Source organism: Leuresthes tenuis, unplaced genomic scaffold (assembly GCF_036924035.1).
Source record: "Leuresthes tenuis unplaced genomic scaffold, fLeuTen1.0.hap1 SCAF_21, whole genome shotgun sequence".
In the NCBI taxonomy this organism is placed as follows: domain Eukaryota; kingdom Metazoa; phylum Chordata; class Actinopteri; order Atheriniformes; family Atherinopsidae; genus Leuresthes; species Leuresthes tenuis.
Window position 1 is genome coordinate 27,685,309 of NW_027325375.1, and position 18,265 is coordinate 27,703,573.

At 39.1% G+C, this 18,265-nt stretch overlaps 1 protein-coding gene across 1 annotated transcript; it reads left to right on the top strand.

Moving 5' to 3' along the window:
• Nucleotides 1-448: 448 nt before the first annotated feature.
• On the top strand, nucleotides 449-11,055 carry scn4bb (sodium channel, voltage-gated, type IV, beta b). Its single transcript, XM_072375503.1, has 6 exons — nucleotides 449-1,096; nucleotides 1,385-1,677; nucleotides 5,520-5,683; nucleotides 5,780-5,999; nucleotides 6,761-6,890; nucleotides 7,091-11,055. Exons 2-6 carry the CDS (start codon nucleotides 1,593-1,595, stop codon nucleotides 7,185-7,187), a joined length of 696 nt encoding a protein of 231 aa, XP_072231604.1. The 5' UTR covers nucleotides 449-1,096; nucleotides 1,385-1,592; the 3' UTR covers nucleotides 7,188-11,055.
• Nucleotides 11,056-18,265: the final 7,210 nt, after the last annotated feature.

Consider the following 18,265-nt stretch of genomic DNA (forward strand, 5'->3'; position numbering starts at 1 on the left):
GCTGTCACAAGGCATTGCTCAGCTGTTGACTGATGGTTCTTGTATTTATGGGCAAGGTCCTGTTGAGTAAAATGATAGCAGTTGCTTGTCATTTTTTGCTTTCATGATATACACTGTGCAACTGTTTGATCTTCTAGATTGTGAATGGTACATTATGTAAGCGTAAACATGAAAATGTAAATTGCTAATGTTAATTTAGCTAAACCAAGAAAATATTGACTTTGGCAGCAACATAGGGAAGAGAGAAATTTGATGAAATTGAAGTCAGGGAAGTGCATAAATACAGTAAAAGACGCTTTCATAGTCTTACTGCAATGAAAAGATAAACTTTTCAAATCATTTTGCAAAAGAAAAGGAACCACTGTACTGTTTTACTCGCTAGATGTAATTATCTAATGCTGAGAAGGGTGCTGTGAAAGAACCAATCCTTTTTTATGAATGAAGCATTTCGATCTGGGACTTTGCATCTTGGCCAAGGCCCTGATGCTGTATTACACCTCCTCCCCCTCAACCTGCACTGCAGAACTTTTCTCTGATCTTCACCAACACTCTGACAAAAGTGCCTAAGTCTGCATACACGCCCCGAGTCAGGAGATGGGGAGGAGGAGGGTGAGGCAGTGAAAGGGAGAGGCAGAGAGGAGGAGAAACTGGAGGTGTTGGTGGAGCGAAAGAAAATAGGAAAGACGGGGGCAGCAGAGGGAGGGGAAGTGGAGAGATGAGGAGAGGGAAAGGTGGCATGCAGCCAACAGAGAGGACAGGGAAAAGTTGTGAGACAGCTGGAGGGACAGTCAGGGAGAAGATTTAACTTACTGGGGCTGTGCTGAGGAATGAGAGCACCGGCTTCCTCATGTCTGTTTGTCTGTCTGTGTTTCCATCTTTCTATCTGCTTGTCCCACCCTCTTTTTTCTAATTGTCTCTCGTCCTGGGTGGCGCTGCAATGTGGATGCCTCTGCAGTGAAAGTGCTGGCTGGCGGATTCTCCTTGAGTGAACCCTGACTGTGCGCAGTGAGCGTTAGCCGCTTTTCCTCTGTCCTGTCCTCTCTGACTCAGCTGTATGGGCAGCCGGTCCATTAGTGAGTACCAGCTGCAGGAGCAGGTAAGCATGACGAAACTTGATCTGCACTTGCTATCAAATCATGTGTCTTTTTATTGTATGTATCACTTTTACATTTATATATATATTATATTTCATATATGCAGAGACTTCCATGCAGGAAACATATATCCTGCCTGCAACCTGCAGGATAACAAAGTCTAACTTTGTGTTGTACTGTTTGTCCTTTTATAGCACACATTTTCTATTGATTACTGTAATCTTTTCCGTCTTTGCTTGTGTCTGTTTCTGTTCCTATTCTTTTCCTCTACCCTCTGCTTAAACCTGCAGCCTCTTCCACAGTAGAGAATTTGGAGCTTTAAAGCAGGTTTGATACCTCCACAAATATAGGTGGCTCTTTTGGGGTCACCCAGACTTCAGCCTTCAAATATACTCCAGTATCTCAGAGAGACAGAGTTGCGATAAGGAATACTCCATTGGATTCGCTGTCTTGGTTGGATTCTGCAGCACCGTTTTTTGGGGGGCAAAGCTTGCTGCCATGGAGGTCCAGTGGAATGGGGTTGATCCCCTAAGGCTGGGCACTCCAAATGTAGCCTTCAACCTGATCTTCTCTTTGCTGTTTGGTAAAGTCTGTCTTTCATTTTCTGTCCTTTTTTCACTTGATGTGCAGCCATTATGATGTAACACCCTAATGTTACCTATTCCTCACATTTTTGTTGAAAAGCAGGTCAGTGATGCTATAAGGATGCTATGGCTTTTTTAGATTTAACACTGTCATTCATCTCTCACCTGTGCAGCTGGTTTAGGCTGGAAGTGCATTCACTGGATATGGCCTTACAATTTTTTTTCATTCAGATTTTTTTTGGAGGAAGGACTGGTTGTTTGGGAAAGACAGTTGTGATTATTTTTTTTCCCCTCCGAGGTGCCGAGTTTTCATCCTGCGAGCAAACTGTGCCATGATATCTGCCTGGACTCAGAGAGTACACAGATTCTAAGAAAGTTTGTAAGAGACTGGAGATAATGGGATTGTTGAGTTGTAAATGCTGTAATTACACATTAAGATATAATATTTGATCCGTATTGGTTTTGATTGATACTTCATCTATCAAAATAAGAAATAGTCAGTGGAATAAAGTGCGTGACTGTGCGTTGGAAAAGCTGTGTCATGCAATGTAGGCCCTGCCTTTCACAGCACAGTGTGCTGATCTGAAAGCTTATTTGCAGCGATAGAGAGGCAGAACTATTGGGAAAGAATGTCCAGAAAACAATCTTTAGCTCAATTAATACAACTTGATATAAAATAAACTTAAATATCTGAACAGAGACTACTTGGTAGCTAGCATCAGAGCAAGTATCTTGATTTGGCCTTGACGGATTTAGAGGTCTAAGTCTGACACCAGTGTTATCCAATAGTTGGGTTATAGTGTGGTGGATGTACATTAAAAGATGTGAATGTAAGCTTTGTTACCTTTAGATTAGTTCATCCTTTAACTCTTAAAAAGAAATGCACAGTGAAGCTGACGTGGCTACTGAGTTGAACAAAACATCAGTGTTTGTTCCTTTACACACATTCTTTTTAAAGTGATCACTTTCAAACCTAATTGATTTGGAGCATCAGTGCAGAAAACTTACATTAAAGGTTTAAATCTCTATGGTCTGTAACATTATATGCAGGGAATACAGTCTCTGAAGATACCTTCAGTTGGTTCCCGTCTGGTAAAGTTAATCAATTAATAATTCAAAACCCATTTAAAATCTTGACATCACATAGCATTTATACACATAAGATGTGTTAGTGGCATATTATTTACCGGTTAAATTCTTGTTTTGTTATCTTATTTTTGTACAACTACAGTAAAATAAATATTTTCTACTTGTGGTGTCTTTATCTAGAATAAACAAGAAATACTTTGTCCACCTGAAAGAAAAACTGCAAAGTAGATTTAATCAGCACTGCAGGTGCTCAAGCAGCTGACACAAAGATGCTGCTGCAGGTAAAAAATGTAGAATCACGGTTTATATTTGCTGCCTGTAATGTAATGTACACGATATGATTAAGAATCTTCTTCATTTTATGACACCAGATGGGCTGTAAATAGTGGTAAGTTTGCGTTAATGTGTATTACTACAGGAAATCAGGCTCAAATGATGAATAATAGTGTTAAAGCCAGACATGAAATGTTGAAACAGCAACTCTGAGCACTAAAGGAGGGTTTTCTGTAGATCATTTTGACTTAGAGGAAACAGTGCAGTGATGGTCTCATTTCTTTGCATTTTGGTTTCTAAGATAAAGCATTTCTACAGTGAGACGTCATTTTGATGTACAGCTCATGTATCCTCGCATGCTTTTGCTGTGCAAAGAAAATCCCCTACTTCCATCCCCTCTTACTGTATATAGCAGTGTTTGTTTGTTTTTTAAACTAATTTTTACAGAGCAGATTGGAGTGATTTAAATATAAAAATGTGAAAAATGTGACATATGTGGGCTAAAAACTGGAGCACCACTGTTCTACTTTTATCTGAACGAGCAAGACTCACAAGTTTCTGTCCACATCTTTGTATTACTATTATTATAGCAAAAAAGTGAGGGTGAAAAATGAAAATAAGGAAAACTCAGGGTGACCAATACAGCGGGGCATTGCTGTTACCCTCCTGTCACTATATATATTTTACTGTTTCTGCAAACTCATTGTGCTGCACTGAAGCAGCTGAGGAAAAGATTGAGATGAGAATGAATCAATAAGATTCCCACCGTCTGAACGCTCTCATTCACTGTGCTCAGCCGTCTCGGCTCATCTTAGCCGCGTCGTCACTGAATGCTGCAGTCGTGCTTCTCTGACGTTGACCTTGACCGTGTTGTGAGTGTATCACAGTGTGTACAAACAGAGGACAGTTCACAGGAATGTCTGAAACAGTGAGGAATGTGTTACAGCTGCTCCTGCAACCTGAGGTTCATACCTGCTGTCTGTCCTTGAACTGCTGAGATGATTTACTGAAGCTGTTTGCTATTAGGGATCGGACACACTGGCACAAACCGCAGTGTTAAAGTGTGAAATAGAACAACGGCAAAGTTTAGAAATAAGGGGCCAAAGGAAAAGACGATTAGTAAAGGCAATATCTATTCACTGACACTTCCTGAAGCTGTCTGACCCTCGTTGTCCTGAGTATAGACTTACAGTTTGCATCCTCTCTTATTGACAGTGATGTCGCAGCAAGGACATTGTGGTGTTGTGTTACTTAGGCTTTGAACTGTCACAAGCCAATAACAGTAAGACTGTATAAAGCACGTATGTTATAAGATTTACAGAGTTAACAGAGTATTAAATGTTTAGGGTCAGAGAGGTATAAAACATCTGAATAATCACGCATCTTAGATCAGTGAGTGAAGACACTGAGGAGACATTTGATTTGTGATTGGTCAGCTTTGTATACCTCCACATATGAGGAGATAGGTGTGCAGACAGAGGCTCGTTTTTTAAATTTTTTTTAGGTGCAGATGCTTTGTAGGTTTCAGTTCAGTCACAAATATCGACTCCTGTTTCTGTTCCTGTTTTTTTTTTTTGTGGATTTTTTCAGTTTTCTACTCTGACACTTTATCATCTTTCTCGGTCCATCTGTATGCTTCTCGTTCACAACCTTCACATTTTGTTTGCATTTGTGTCACATTTTAGACACAGCTGACTATTAACAGAGTTCATACCCAGTTTTGCTACACTCCAGGCTGAATTACCTTCTTTATGATCCTTTATTTCCACCAACAGCTCTCTTGAACGGGTCGTGTTTTCTGCTAAGCAGCAAAAACTCAGTTTTGACTGCAGGCTCATTTGCATATTTTGACTTGTGCCTGAATTTGTTGTAGAAATGCAAATTACAAAGTGATTTCATCATTTTTTTTCTCTACTTCATCTAAAAACAAACAAACAAATAAAACAAACAAAAAAGCTGATGCTATGCAGTTTAAGATGATACTTGGGATGTATGAGGGATGGTCGCCTTCAAACAGCCGATGTGTAGATGGTACAGGAAGAACTGCGGGCACAGACTTGGTCAAACACAGAAACCTTTTATTGCCAACCAGCTCCATATCAGAATTACAGAACTATGCATCAAATCTGGAGAGATCTTCAAAGCTCAACAGTCCACTGTAATCTCTCTCACTGTGGGTGCTGCTCCCCTTATGTAGGATAAAACCTTCCCATGTTTGATAACCCTGAAGATGCTGCGCTGCAACAGGCACAATAGTCAGGATATAATGTATAGATATCTGGTGAGCCTGTCCTGGATGCACTTAACTGGGGAATGTGTTATTCTCCAAATGTTTATGTGTGACCATTGTTCATCTCCTATCTGGACACACTGAACCTGACGCCCTTCTGAACCTCTGTTGAGTAAATTCAGACAAGTCAAGTATCAGACACTACATACTTCTCAGTGTCCGGTCTCACTTATTGCTCTGCTATCTCAGGTGTGTGGTCTGCTCAGGCCCTGGAGATGTCTGTGGGGAAAATTCCCTTTCTGGAAGCGGTGAATGGCAGCACAGTCATGTTGCCTTGCACATATGCCAGCTGTATTGGCATCAAAAACCTCTACTTCAACTGGCAGTTCAATGACAACGGCACCATGATAAAGGTAAGAATCTTCAACTGGTGTCAAAGATTTCCTCTCGGCTTTTCCTAATTTTAGGTGGTTATTTTTGGATGATGGACAGATTGCCGTTCCTCTCAGGTGTGTGAATCAGTGATAGCGTCAGAGGGGGTGAAGCCAGATGTGAGTATTTATAGAGAACGAGTGGAGTTTGTGGGGAAGAACCATGAAAACAACATCTCCATCTTGTTGTGGAACATCACCTTCGAGGACGGAGGCCAGTATACTTGTTTTGGACGCAATCCCAAAGAGAAGGACAAGAACCACAGCGCCATCTTCAACCTCATTGTGGTGGACGAGTGTGAGTGCTCAAAATTTGTGCCAAAGCAAATTTATTTTCTTTGCATTATACAAAGAACACATATTTGACAGGGATATTCCTCAGGATATACAATATTCCTTAGTTTTTTTTCATTTCTAACCCTGATAAACTCACCTAACACTGCAGAAGTGTGAAAAACTATCAACCCTAACAGCTCTTCCTGTGGTTCAGTGTATTACAGCTAAATGCTTTTAAGTGTGAATCACAACTATGGAACAAGTCACCGGGGCTTGCTTGATGCCTCCCTAACCTGCATACTGAAGTAAAAATACAACAGAGCTTGCATTTTTCACATGTTAAAGGTGAAATAAAAAGGGAAAAATATAGTCAAATGTGGAGATGTGGAAAAGTACATCATGTAGAAGAAAAATAACAAGGTCCCAGTCAAAGACTTAGATTAATTTTGGTGCATTTATTTCACCAATTACTATATCATAGATTCCAAAAAAAGATTAAATATACCATATTTAAAACTATCTGATCGTTCTTATTAACTGATCAGAAAAAAAAATCCCCACTAGAATTGGAAAGATACTCAATACCTTGTCAATGACTGAAAGGGTGAAAAGTTACAAGATCTCTGACTGATTTTGTGTATGTTTTATAGATGTACTGTTGTGTGGTGACACAAGCAGTGCACAACACTGTGAAATATAAATGATCTGCCTAAATGCTTTATAGCTCTCTATATTTTTATCTTCATCGCCTTTGCTTCCTTGATTCCCTGCTTATGTCTGCAGTGAGGGTGGTGGACAACACATTGACCATCATCATAGCCTCAGCTGTGGGCGGAGCCATCGCGTTGCTGATGGGCTTCATGTTGCTCAAGAACTTAACTCTCTTTGTTCTTGCCAAACTTGAGGAGAAAAAGTAAGTTTTCACAACCGCTTGAATGTTTTCTAATGCAGCAACTGTTTCATTCTTTTACATCAGATTTCAGTGTTGGTTTAAGGCAGTTTTTCAATTCAGACAGCACACATGCTGAGATTGTTTTTAAAGCTGAAAGTTTGACATGTGCCTTTGAGCAGTTCTAACACCCCTCCTTTTTGCCTCTTAAAACTCTACCGCAGTAAGGAGTGCCTTGTAACTTCATCAGGGATCGACAACACAGAAAATGGCCTCTCAGGATCCAAAGCCGATTCAAAGCCAACACCAAAAAAGAAATGAGATGGTGCATGCAAAACAACATGAGCATTCATGTTTAAATCTTGTTTGCATATATCTGTGTATGCAAATATATTTGCACACATGACAATTCTTTATGTTTAACTCTGGCTGTGACCTTTACATGGGCAAAAAAAATGTATGTGCACACAATTATACCAAATGTGCATCAAGTCATAACTGAGCAGATGATGGAGCATTTAAGAACGTGCAACCCATTAGTGCAAACATAATCAATAAAAATGTGCACATCATTTGTACCTAATTAATTAACTCACATTTCAATATGACACATTTCGGATGTTTAACCACCATCAGGCTAGACTAACAAGTTTAGTTTAGTGATTCAATGTTAGCGTGTGATAAATTAATCGAGCACGGTGGTAACTTATTTCTGCTAAACCCTGTGACAGTCCATTCAGTCTTATTCTTATAAGTTGAATTATTTTATTTCCTAATGACCTTTCTGTTTTAACTGCCTCTATACACAAATTACAGTTTGAACATTTGTTGGCCTCAAAATCAAACAGTTACATCGGTCAATTGTTCATACCCTTAAATACGACCTGTATGAACTCATATGAGTGCTTCCAAATTGGAGCAAAGATTCATTCTAACGTGTTTCCCCTAAGAAGCCACAAAAATCCTTAAAAAATGAGGAGATGGGGTTGGATGGTGCAGTAACATGCAGGTCTTTCAATCATTCATGCGCTCAAGATAATCATTTACTACATTTTGTCACCTCCTGGTTGAGTTTAAGCAGTAACAAAACTTATTTAGGGTTCAGGCAGACATTCTTTTCTCAACTCAACCGTAATCCTCATGGATGGATTAGTCAACAACTTCCCTTTGTTAGGGTTAGAAATAAACACCACAAAGGTCATAGTTAGGGCTTAAATATATTCTTTTTGCAATGCAACCGTCACCTTCGTGGACATCATTTTTACTCTTCACATGCAGTTGCTCTCACGACAACTTGAGGTTGCATATTATTTTGGATATAATTTTAGGTCTTACTGGCCTTAACAAACGCAGGACAGTCTTTGACGAATCCTTCTAGGTTTCAGATTTAAACCAGAACCAAATGATGTGCTCATTTTTTGTCAAAATGAGGATGTTTTCGTTTGTTTCTGCTAGTCATACTTTGTGGCTTAACTGGTAAAACGGATAAGCAACTGTATGTCATTTCGCACAACTATGCACTGACACTCACTCAATGATTTGCTTTTATCACAGCCAGAGTAAAAAAAAAAGTCTGTTATAAATGTGAAGTCAAAGCAGAAACACTTCTTTGTTAAGTACTTGAAACAGGGAAAATGCAATGTAACTCCAGCTGGGCTGAACCCTCCTTTTAACAAACACCAGATTCATTACTGACGATGCCAACAGTGACGGTTCTATCAGACTGTTGTTCTAGTTGTATTAACTTTAAAAAAAAATATAGAAAATAAAATAAAAAAATGTACAGATAACTTGCTTTGTTCATACTATTGTAGTAAAGACATGGGGCTATAAGTAGTTTCAAAATATAGGTGAAATATTGTAGGATTCAGCCCAGTTCTTCATCCTGTACCTTTTCTGCTTGAGATAAAACACAGGTGCCTGTCCGTGCTCCTCTGTCATTTAGGACAGCTACATATTGCTAAAACAGTTTCTAAAACTCAGAGAAACAGCAGCAACACATTGAGCTTTTGAGCTGAGATAATAGACAGTCCCCTTCAACAATCCCACAACCCTTAGAAAATGACTAACCCTCACATGATGCTGCTTTTAAGACACATATCCAATATGCATGCACTAAAGGCATGTGCAACTGGGGCCAGATTTTAGACGTAATGATAGAATGTAGATGTGCTTTTGAAAATACAAGCTCTAATCTACCAGAACTGGCTGTGTCAGATCTGATGATAGCTTTAAAATCCATTTTATGCCAAGCTAATTTCATTCTGCTAACCCTGGCTAAATCTAAGCATTAGTTGGTGACCTTGGGTATTGTATTCTTGGATTAGACTCTGAATATATCTTTAGCCTAGAATGAGCCTCCCCGTGGAAATGGCTTGTTTTCTGTTAAACACTGTTAAACATTTACTACGTCACTGTTTGCAGTATTTGAAATACAGAATTATTTCACCTGCTGCTCTGCAGTGAAAAAGATTAACTAGGTTGCCCTGCACACAAATTCATGCAATGCACCATCCATGAATTAATGCTATGGGTTGAATGGCCATGGGATCAGGTCTCAGGCAGCATGTTGAGATGAGAGGGGGGGCATAGATCCTTCCTTCTGAGCATCATATTGGGAGACAGATGTATGTACATCCAACTCAGTGAAACAATGAAATACTGCATTTACAGTATAGGTTGGTAACAGGTTTAAGACAATGAATGTCTGGCTTCAGAGAGAAATACCTCTACAGTGGGACTGATATGTATGTGTGTGTGTGTGTGTGTGTGTGTGTGTGCAACCATCAGGTCTGATATAAAAAGACATCCCCTATCTCAACAGTTGGTAATCAATGCAATATAGAAGTAACTATACATTGCTGAAACTCACTGTAATGTTAGAAATAATGTGCCTCCAATCATTTAATCACTGGCTTAAAGCAATAAATTATAAAGGTGTGTGTTGGGTATTTTGAAAATATGCATTTTTTTTGTACCAAATCAGTCTTTGACTTGATCCATACTGGTGTGATAAGAAGAAACAGAACATCTAACCTGAAGAAATTGTGAGATTCAATTAAATGTCATCATTATATACTTAGTATGATGTATTTCCATCCAACAGATTGCAACAAATGTAGTTTGACTTGCTGGGAAATACACTTACTCAGTTTCTTGCTGTGAGTTCATGTTACATATGAAGCTAAAGTGGGTCCACCTACTGGTGCCTCAGTGAACAATGATGTAATTATTGTTCTGTTATATCTTGTGTGCTATCATTAGCCAAAGAGTTGTACATGGGACGTTGCAGAAGTTACGGGCAGAGCAGATTTTTGTGGAGGAATCTCTAGCATCTTCCGAAGTTAAGCAAACATCATTTGAGATGTACATTAGTGAAAAGTATTGATAGTTCATTTATGTATTTTCTTTAGCGTTTGGAGAGATTAAGTATGACCTATATCCATTTGTCATAAGTTTTGTTCCCCGTGTTCCTGAACAGCATTACAGAGAAAATCCACCCACAGACAATAAATTGCATCATCAAGAACTCTTAACTATGTTTGGGCCGTGTTGTGACTTTGGAAACATGAAAAAAGGAAGATAAAAAGGTTTATTTGTGATGATTAAATCACAGAGGGGTGGGTTTTCTCTGCTTGCACATGAATATTTTTATAAAGTGGTATTGATTAAAAAGCAGTGATATGTTTGATTTACCATCTAATGAATTCAATTAACTAAGAAAACGAAGCCTTACGTGAAGCTGTCAGTGTCTGTCTGTCAGTATGGGCCTTATGATGATAAGTAACTCTATGCAAATCACAACAGCACTAATTCCTCTGACAGTTTGCCACATGGCATTACTGAGTTACTGAGACAGTTTTGTTTGCAATTGATTAGTACAACTCCCAGATTCTACCAGATCCATGGTAGGATCAGGGGGGTTGTGGTGATGGGATGCAGGCTGAATGGGGAACATCTAGAGAGGAGTATTGTTTTGACATTGAGCTCCTGTACTCGATCAGGCCCTGCAGAGCCTATAAACTCACCAAGTCATGCTCCACCGCTGCTCTATATACTATACAGCTGCAATGCTCTGGCTCCCATTCAGATGATGTTCCCAGTTTCAACCTTTCATTCATGCACACCAACTCTTGATCTATTTCTATTAAAACATTTAAGCTAATAAAGTTTTGAATACATTCTGTCTTATCATGCTGTGTGTTTTCAATAGAACAATGTCACTGACAGCACTACCCCCACTGGGCAAAGGTAGGAAGAATGAACCAAACTGAACTTGCTAAGCTTGCTGAACTTACTGACAACACACTAAGCTGCTTATTCTATAAAAAAAAGAAGAAGAAAAAAAGAACAGCACTTTCTCACAATGTTGTGTGGAGTCATCTGTTAATGTAGACATATTCATATGTGCTTTAGATCATAACCACTGTGAAACAATCTGTAAATTTAGTTCTATTTACAGCTTAAAGGCTCTCTTTCTTTCCTGAAACACTTCTTTTATTCTCTACACAGGCGATGGGGCTTCAGGTTTGCAAGCAGTAATTACATATTCTACTTATAAAGATGCGTATGTCTTCAAGTCAAAGAAAGACATGAAAAGCTCAGCGTGTAGCAACAATATTAAAACGTCTTCCATGACTCCGAAGGTGCTTGTGATTGTGTCATTAGGGTTATCTTTATTAGAAGCTTTTAAAAAATGTGACTAACGGGAGGTGTAGTATACAGATTTGTGAGAGTCACACATATTGAGGAATACATGAAAGCATATGGAAGCCTGTGCAGTGTTAACTTAACTTATATCATCTTCTTTTGTTTTGTGGAGGAGCAATGCACTCCACCTCTTCAAAAAGTGAAAAAAACCCTGAGATGTCTGTGATGTTGGGATTGTTTGTCATTCTAATTTACACTTGCATTGCAGACATGCTACAGTTCAAATATGGTGTCATTCTGCATACAAAAATGAAGTAAAACCGATCTTCTAATCAGGTACACGCATGCATAAAATCTACATTTTGGGTGATAGCTGTTTGATCCTTTGAGGTTGGATGAAACTGCAACATGTGGTAACAACAAAGAAGGTTATAAGGAAGTAAAAAAACAACTTTATTTTTCATTCAATTCTATTTAGTTTAATTCAGTTAATTTAAATCACGTCTGATGTTTGTTCTGTAGTGATAACTTTGCTCACGTTTTGCACTTTGTTATGACTGATTAATAAAAGTTACAGCTGCAATTCATTATGTTGTTGATTTCATATTATATTTATACTAGAGAGAAGAAGATGCTTGGTTATTATTGAAGGGATTAAACCGAACTTGCTGAATGGCAAAAGGTGAGGTAAAAGGTAAGAGTAAATGCTACAGGTAGGGGTGAATTGTAAGGGGTAAGAATGGAGAGTTAGTGTTAGGGATAGTGGGTAAGAGGTTGTTTTAAAGAGTTGATGTGCAGACAAACTGCTGTTGTCTCTGTCCCTGAGAGGCCAGCACCAGATTCTTCTTTTGTTTCTCTCTTATTGTGAGTTACTGAAAGGAAAAAAATATGTTTTTATTTCACATCAAGAGTTCTAGAGAAACCTGGAAAGAGTTCACCTTAAAAAGACTGTCTGAGGCAGCCTAACCCTGAAACTTGACCTTTTTCTGGACCTTTTTTGCCTCATGTGGGTACCATCTTTTCATAAGAGCTCCTTCAGGTGTTTCTTTTCCTTGTCAGCCAGCTTATTTAGGAGTCTTAGTTCCAGAGCTTCGTGCCTCTGTTGACTCTACTCTCCACCTCATTCAGCTGAGCCATGGTGTCCATGTGATCTTCCTTTCTTGCTCAACGTTCCTTGATGGCCTCTTTCCTGTTTTACTGTGGAGCTCCTCAAGCTGGCTGAACAGCTGGACTCATCAGCAGAAGCTATTTCCCTCTCACCGTCCTGTTTCTGGATGCTTCCTTTGCAGAGAAATGATCTGCACATCTTTGTGTTTTAGCTCTGTTTTGAGCTTTGTCATGAGATCAGAAAGCTTGTCCTGAATAGAGATCATTGTCTCTCCTTTTTCATTACTCTTATTTTCCATGGAGGGTGGCCTTCAGAATTTTTTATTTTTTATTTTTTAATTGAGGAGCTGCTGTCTTTGTTTGATCTGCATCTCCACTGTTTTCCTCATATTTTACATTCCTCTCTTATAATCTTTGGATTTATTTGCTTATTGTCACAACTGGGGGTGGTTGTGCATGGCGTGGTGGAAGTAGGACCCGGATGCAGATATATATATATATATATATATCAAAGTAAAACTTGATTTATTCAAACACAAAACAACACAAAGTGCGGCTGAGCCGGATTACAAAAAAACTAACTTTGACTAAGAAAACAAACTAAACAAAACTCGGTTTGAACTAAGACTAAGACCCATTGAAGACTTGAGACAAACTTGAGACAAAGTGAGGATCTGGCCAAGTGCAAGGGAAAACCTGGAAACTAAATACTGAAGGGAGGTGATTAGTGATGGAGTGCAGCTGAGGGGGAAAGCACAGGTGAAGTGAGTGAAGCTGATGACCAAGAGTGACTGAGGGGAAACATAGGAAAAACTAATGACTAAACCCATAACAAAACTAACACACGTGACATAAGAAAACTATGTTTAAACTAATGACTAAACAGAAACCTAAAACATGAAAACAAAACCATAATCATGACAGAAAAATCAAAAACACAAAACCCAAGACACGACACTTATTCCAGAAAGGAAACCTGGAAACAGCTAAATGTTAGCAGAAATGATTCAGCTGAGCTTTTCACTCTGCAGGCGTTCTTGTAGCTACCTGACTGGTATGAAAAATAAATTCAAATATGTGGGGGTGAACTATGTGGGGGATAGGAGACGAGTGGAAAACGTCTTTTATAAATATGAGCAAACTTTTGAGCAGCATAAATCTGTTAATGGGTTTGAACATCTTTTCTACATGCTGACAGCTGATGGTTTCCTTTCTTCATCATGCTATGGATATCATAGTTTATGCATGTTTGCTATGTTTCATTATGTTTAGCTTTCTGCCCACAGCCTTTGCTGCAGTAAAGTTAAAATACCAACAGTGGGCAGTCAAGGACCACAAAAACTGCCATTGATGAAGATTTATTCTCATGCATACAGTCAAACACACGAAATTTGTCCTTCGCTTCTAACCCATCCAGGTTAAATTCATCACACACACACAGGGTCACACACTCATAGAGACAGATGCCAGACACTGGAGCAGCAGGCAGCCCGGGGAGCATGGGGCTACGGAGCCTTGCTCAGGGGCACCTCAGCCGTGACACTGCCACCCCTCCAGCTGCGAGTTTCACCAATCTTTTATTTTTGAGTGGGAATCGAACAGCCAACCTTCCGGTTATTGGACGACCTCTAACCACTGAGCTACGAACACCCACCACATTGTGCCTTTTCGTTTGGGCTCTCTTTATAATGTTGTAAGATCTTATATTTCTTTCTTACATGTAAAATGATATAGAGACTTGTTGAATGAACACGTATAAACGGAACAGCAGTGAAATAAAAGTAACACTTCTTTTGTTAATTCAGTGTTAAGGAGGTTCACATATAACAACTTTGTTTCGCTGGGATGTTTCTGAAATATTCTTTTTTGGCTCATCGTCAGTGAAGAGAAAGATAGATTAAAATTAGAAAAAAACATGTCTTTCAGTGACATAAAATGTGCCCTCTGTGACAAGTCATACAAAACAAAAAGCTCATGACTGTTGATAATCATGAACAAGGATAACACACTGAAACACACTCATTTTACACCTGTGTGTCATGTAAAAAGTGTGACAAAATAGTCCGAACTTCCTTCGTCTCACGGTTGGGATTAAAGGGAGCATCTCCTGGGGTTGTCAGAGGAAGCAGACATGGAAGGACTTCTCCTGTCATAGTTTTGGTTGGCGAACGTGTCACTTTCCAAACTCAGATATTGAAAGTTTAAAAGTTTGGGTGCACAGTAGACAGCAGTCAATGGTTTCTAATCGACATTTAAGTGCTTATTATTTGATTATCTGAGTGATTTATACTAGTTATGAGATTTTTGTCTCTAAAAATCTCTGTAGCACACATGTAAAACAATGAAAAACTTTGTAAACAACGTAGGTTTAGAAAAAAGCTTGAATGGAGTCTTTAGCTGCACATTTGTCAGAGCAGTAAACTCTTCACATGTAGTGAAGCGCTTTGAGTGGTCAGCTAGACTAGAAAAGCGCTATACAAGTACAAGTCCATTTACCATTTACCATTTAAGAATGAAGTTTGTGTAAAGAAAGCTGAGGTTGCACTCTACTGTAAAATATCCAAGTAAATGTTGAAACAATCTAAAATATGTATTTCCATCCTGTCTCTGACATTTGATATCTATTGAAGACAAAATTGTTTTCACTCTTAAAGTATTTAATTCTGAATTTGGTACAAGAGTTTTCCTTTTATTGGAGAAATCAACTTTAATTAATTTGACTGGACCAAATGTTGTGTTTTCCTATAATTTATTTCCCTAATCTAATCCTGTCTTCTAGGAATAAAATGTCTGTGTTAATAAATGCTTAAGGACACTACCTGCTAAGACAACATGCACTTTACTGATACTCTGTTTAGCTTTTTGTTCTCTTTTATTTGTTCACAGATTTATTTGAATGTTTTTGCACTATGAATGAACATTAACTGATATGGGTGCTGCTAAACTGTTTTTAGTGCTTTTATAATGACAATAAAGTTACTACTTTTACTTTAAATGTTTTTTTCAAATGACTTTGGATGCAACTTAATTATGCTAGCTTGTGATTAGAAGTGATTCTGACATTTTTTAAATAAAAAATGCACTCAGTTGATGAAGCATATCTGAAGCTGCAAAAGTTGAGACAGATAGTGGAACTGCACAGCACTCAGCTCTCCTACTTTGTCACAAAAAACAACTTACATGGCTGAAGCCTAAACTGGTTTAGTTTGTGTTTGTGGCTCTGTGATGGACTGGATGTACCCCTCCTTTCACCCAATGGCAGCTGGGATAGGCTCCAGCCCCCCCGCGACCCTACAGTTGGATGAAACGGGTATAGAAAATGGATGGGACATCCATTTTTGCATTTCAGGCCTGCAGCACATTCCATAAAAGTTGGTACTGTTGGTGCACTTTAGGGCTCGTGAAAATACATTTGATATTATTTCAAACAGGTGATGGTAACAGATGGTTATAATCGTGACTTAGTATAAAAGCAGTGTAAATGAATCTTTGAGGGGCAAAGATAGGCAGAGGATGGTCAGTTTGTTAACAAATGAAAAATCATTGAATCAGAAAATTCAATGTTTGAAAACTCTGTTCTGAGGGATCAGAAGGCATTAATAAGCAGATTTTACCCTCTGCAATGATGAATGTCATGAATCATACAGAGCTGTTATTCTAGGACATGAGCCTAAGTTGGACACCTAAGATCTCTGATGCTTCAAATAGCACTGCATCAAGATTCAGTCAAATAAATAGCTTCTATAACCTTGTGGACAAGGGGTTTCTGTGAGAAACCTTTTTAAAGCATTAAAATAAAGAGTTATATTCACAAATGTCACTTTAAAACTTTACTGTGCAGAAAAGAAACCTTATGTTAATCTTGTCCAGAGGCGGTATTGACTTCTCTGGGCTTGGAGGCATCTGGATTGGGCCATCACACAGTGGAAACAAGTATTGTGTTTAGATCAATCAGTATTCCAAAAATTCTTTGGAGGAGATTGACATTGTGAGCCCTGGACCAAAGACAGAAACGACCATCCAGGCTGTTATCAGCAACAAGTCCAAAAGCCAGGTGCTGTGATGGTAAGTGCTTGTATCAATTCTCTTGCAAGAGCTCATATACTCTTTTGTGATGGAAGCATCAAGATTTTAGAGCCTGGGAACTTTCTGCAAGACAATTAAAATCACATTCTGCACACTTTACAGACATAGCTACGGATAGAGGAGCTGACCTGCCGTCCTGTCCCCATGTAAGGTATGTATGAATAGATAGATAGATAGATAGATAACATGAGTAAATCCAAATGGACGTTTACAAAGTTGGGTTTAGTTGCATGTCAGTTCTAAATTTGTCCAGCAGATGTCAGCAGTGAATATAGAATAAGTCGCGGGGTCAGATCAAACTGCAGAGGAAGCTGCAGACAGTGAGGTGGACAGGAGTTTAAATGATTGACATTTGAGTAGTGTCGATAGTTTTCCCGTTTTGGCATTTCTTCAGAAGCCTGTTGATTGTGACTGAAGCTCTATATGGTTCTTAAATCTGGACAGCACGTAAAAACTGATCTCCTCAAGATTCTGAGCTCTAATTGACTGATGGAGAAATGATGTATAAAAGGACGACTGTTGAAGGGATATAAACTGCTTCACAACTACCATGGTTACTGAATTATACCATTTAAGTATAATCATTATGTCACATTGTCCTTCTTTAAAGATTTGTTTGTGTCTGGCAAGAAAAATCTAGATAGTCTAGTCTAGATAAATAGTTTGCAGTGTGTGCAGTGAAACGTCAAATATATTTTCATTAGTTTGCTGACATGGTCAGACCATGACTTTCCCTTTAATTCATAATGTTTTGTTCTTTTTTCCCCTCTCAGTTCAATCATGTTATTGGAATGTTCCTTCTGTGGGTTTGTGCAATTGAATTTAAGCGGCTCTTGCAGCAAAGGATCACTTTTCAGATTCACCACAAGCATCCACAGTGACTTTAAATATTCTATGACCTGGGAGTGTCCTGCAACTTGCCTCTCTCCATTCTTTATGCTTATGCAGTGGAGCTGCTCACATCAGGCGCAGCTGAGATGGGAGTGAAAGGAGAAATTAGCTCTCTAGAAAGTTGCACACTATTTTTAAGGCTTTACTGAAACCCCTGATAACAGGTTTGATTCACCTGCTTTGTTAAACTGTACCTGCTTTGTGGACTTGCCATGCCCCACACCCTGCTGCTCCCTCCTCCTCTCTTTCTGCAGTGCAATTCTGTGCGCAAATATCTATGCACGTCTCATGGCTGCGAAAGACAAAGAAAAACTGTTGTAGTCTACTCTGTTCTGCAGCTCTCCGGGTCTGGGTTTAAAGCCCAAACTCAGGGTGAAAAATATTAACACATTACAGTCTCCAGGTCAGTCTGAGCGACTTTTATCCAGCCACACTGCGCAAAGAAACGCAGTCATCGGGGCGCACAGATGGGTGCGCTCTCCAAGGTGCCAACAGTCTGCGCAGCGCCTCCGCTCACACAACATGGCAGTTTGGACACAACTGGGCCAAAACGCGCCGCTCAGCTGAAATCGAACCCCTGCTTTGCACCCATCTATCGTTCCGCGGTGTTTGATTTGGGAAAATGAATTTGTATGCACGGTAGTCTTGGGAGGAGGGGAGGGGAC

Excerpts from the sequence above, each read along its gene's own strand:
- scn4bb (XM_072375503.1), top strand. The coding sequence starts at position 1,593 with ATGGAGGTCCAGTGGAATGGGGTTGATCCCCTAAGGCTGGGCACTCCA. Across the intron at positions 1,678-5,519 it reads GATCTTCTCTTTGCTGTTTG|GTGTGTGGTCTGCTCAGGCC; the intron begins GTAAAGTCTGTC and ends CTGCTATCTCAG. Across the intron at positions 6,891-7,090 it reads GCCAAACTTGAGGAGAAAAA|TAAGGAGTGCCTTGTAACTT; the intron begins GTAAGTTTTCAC and ends ACTCTACCGCAG.